This window comes from Sinohyriopsis cumingii, chromosome 8, assembly GCF_028554795.1.
Source record: "Sinohyriopsis cumingii isolate HCF-2022 chromosome 8, ASM2855479v2, whole genome shotgun sequence".
Lineage (NCBI taxonomy): Eukaryota > Metazoa > Mollusca > Bivalvia > Unionida > Unionidae > Sinohyriopsis > Sinohyriopsis cumingii.
Genome location: NC_142968.1, coordinates 80,226,143 through 80,228,456, shown reverse-complemented (window position 1 = coordinate 80,228,456; position 2,314 = coordinate 80,226,143). Strand labels below are relative to the sequence as shown.

General features: G+C 50.0%; 1 protein-coding gene across 1 annotated transcript; it reads right to left on the bottom strand.

Moving 5' to 3' along the window:
• Positions 1 to 413: 413 nt before the first annotated feature.
• Positions 414 to 1,100, bottom strand: LOC149793958 (protein CFDP2-like). Its single transcript, XM_089969075.1, has one exon. It carries the CDS (start codon positions 1,098 to 1,100, stop codon positions 414 to 416), a length of 687 nt encoding a protein of 228 aa, XP_089825201.1.
• Between the last annotated feature and the right edge of the window lie 1,214 nt (positions 1,101 to 2,314).

The window sequence follows — 2,314 nt, the reverse complement described above, 5'->3', positions numbered from 1 at the left end:
AGGGCGATTCAGGGCGCTTTCAAAGTGTTCAGCCCGTCGTTGAACAATCTTCTCTTTGTCATTAATTTGTGTGTTTCCGTCTGCGCTGAGAAGGGGGGATGATCCAGAGGATGTAAGTTCATACACTTCTTTCAGGCTTTGTAGAAGTTGTTCATGTCATGCCTGTCTGTGTAACACTAGATCTCATCAGCTTTGTTGCTCAGCTTTGTCTCTCGCATCTGACGTTGTTTCTGCTGTACAGATCTGCGTATATTGTTGTACGCTTCTTTCCTGGAGGTGGACTTGGGATTGTTGATGTAGGTTTGATGGAGGCGGCGGTTCTCATCTTGCATTTGTTTGATCCAGTTGCAGTTCTCATGAAACCAGTCTTGGTGCTTTCTGGTTGAGGGTCCTCGGATTTCCGAAGTTGTGCTTTAAACCAGCTCTCTGAATGCCGCCCAGTCGGTCTCCACATTCTGATTGTCCAGAGGGGTGGATTTCAGACGTTTTTCCAGGACAGCCACGAGAGACTGTTTGATACTGGTGCGTTTCAGCCTGATGTTGTTTAGTCGTTTAGGAGCCTTCTTTCCCTGTGGACGTCTTTTGGGCTGAATGCGGATGTTGATTTTGGTTGTGATGAGGCGGTGGTCTGTCCAGCAGTCGGCGCCACACAAGAACTTGGTCACACGCACATCCTGCATGTCCCTCTCCCTGAGAATGACGTAGTCGATGAGATGCCATTGCTTAGAACGAGTGTGCATCCTTGACGTCCGGTTACGGGTAGGGAGGCTGAAGACTGTATTGGTGACTAGCAGTTCATGCTCAGTGTAAGTTTGAGGCAAAAGGAGACCGTTGCTGTTACAGTGACCCACTTCGTGCTTTCCTAGCACTCCACCCCAGGCAACGTGATCACATCCTACTCTTGCACTGAAGTCGCCAATAATGACGAGCTTATCTGCCATTGGAACGTCAGCAACGACGGATTGAAGATCCTCATAGAACTTGATTTTCGCTTCATCTGGGTTGGTCATGGTTGGAGCGTAGCAAGTAATGATGGTAAGTTGCTTTTTTCCAGATACGAGGGGCAGTTTCATGCTCAAGAGGCTGTCATTTACTCCCATGACTCCCATGGAAGGTCCAGCCAATTCGCCAGTTAGTGCTGTCTTCACTGCAAGGCCGACACCAGCCTCACGGGGCTCCTCACTTCCTCAGCCGCTCCAAAAGAATGTGTATCCGGATACCCTTTCATAGAGTTCGCCTTCTCCTGCAAGCCGGGTCTCGCTCAAGACAGCAATGTCCACGTTGTATCTGGCGAGTTCATTTCCTATTAGGGCGGTTATCCTCTAGGGTCTTTCCGCATAGTCTCTGTCCAGTACGGTGCGCACATTCCATGCGCCAAGTGTGAGAGGAACAATGCTCATTTTCTTTTTTGTAATTCGACCACTGTAACATGGTCAACGCCACCCACGATAAGCTGGCTAGGTATGTTTAGAGCCGGCAATGTTTAGGGCACCTTTTCTAGCCCCTTCCTCATGCCAAGGAGGTGAGCAGTGCATTCCTGAAGAAGGCTGCTCAGTCGCTCAGGGGCTGCCGGACTCCACTGCTGTTCCGTGTCAGTGGTGCACGACCCTAATGGCCTCAGCCGCCTGCGTGCAGGTTTGTGCTTACGGCTGCCAGTGTACCCACACCTGCCGCTTCGTCGCTTGCCTGTCGCCACAGAACTTCAGTGGGTGATAAAATGGGAAGGGTGGATGACAAGAGTGACTTGCGCGGTGACTTTGTTTCAAGTGAGGAAGAGTTACGCAGTTAGTCGACCTCATTCTCTCGCCCAGAACCATCTGAGTCCAGCAGCATGACAAAGTTGAGACGGCCAGTGACGGAGCTGATTGAATTGGGTGACTAGGACGTCCTACGTGTCTCGTCAAGCTCGTAGCGCTCCACGACGTTTTGCTGTAAATCGCCTTTCTGCCCGTTGACCATATGGCGGTTCCCCCGCACAGGCTGCCGCATCCAGTCTTCACATGCTAGGTAGACAAAGCCTAACTCCTCAGCCTGGTTTTGCCGGCCAGTCGAGGTAGTCTTCCGGGATGTGACTGCTGTGCATGCCACAGCTTCTTACAGCTTCTTGGAGCCACAGGTGAGAGTTGAGTGCCAAGTGGGGACCAAAGGTGGGCGAGCTACCCCCGAAGGAGTACGACTGCTACCCCTCCCCGGACACCCTATATATATATATATATATATATATATATATATATATATATATATATATATATATATATATATATTTTTTTTTTTTTTTTTTTGCTGAATCCCCGAGAAGCCGGGTACGAACGAG

Excerpts from the sequence above, each read along its gene's own strand:
- LOC149793958 (XM_089969075.1), bottom strand. The coding sequence starts at position 1,100 with ATGGGAGTAAATGACAGCCTCTTGAGCATGAAACTGCCCCTCGTATCT.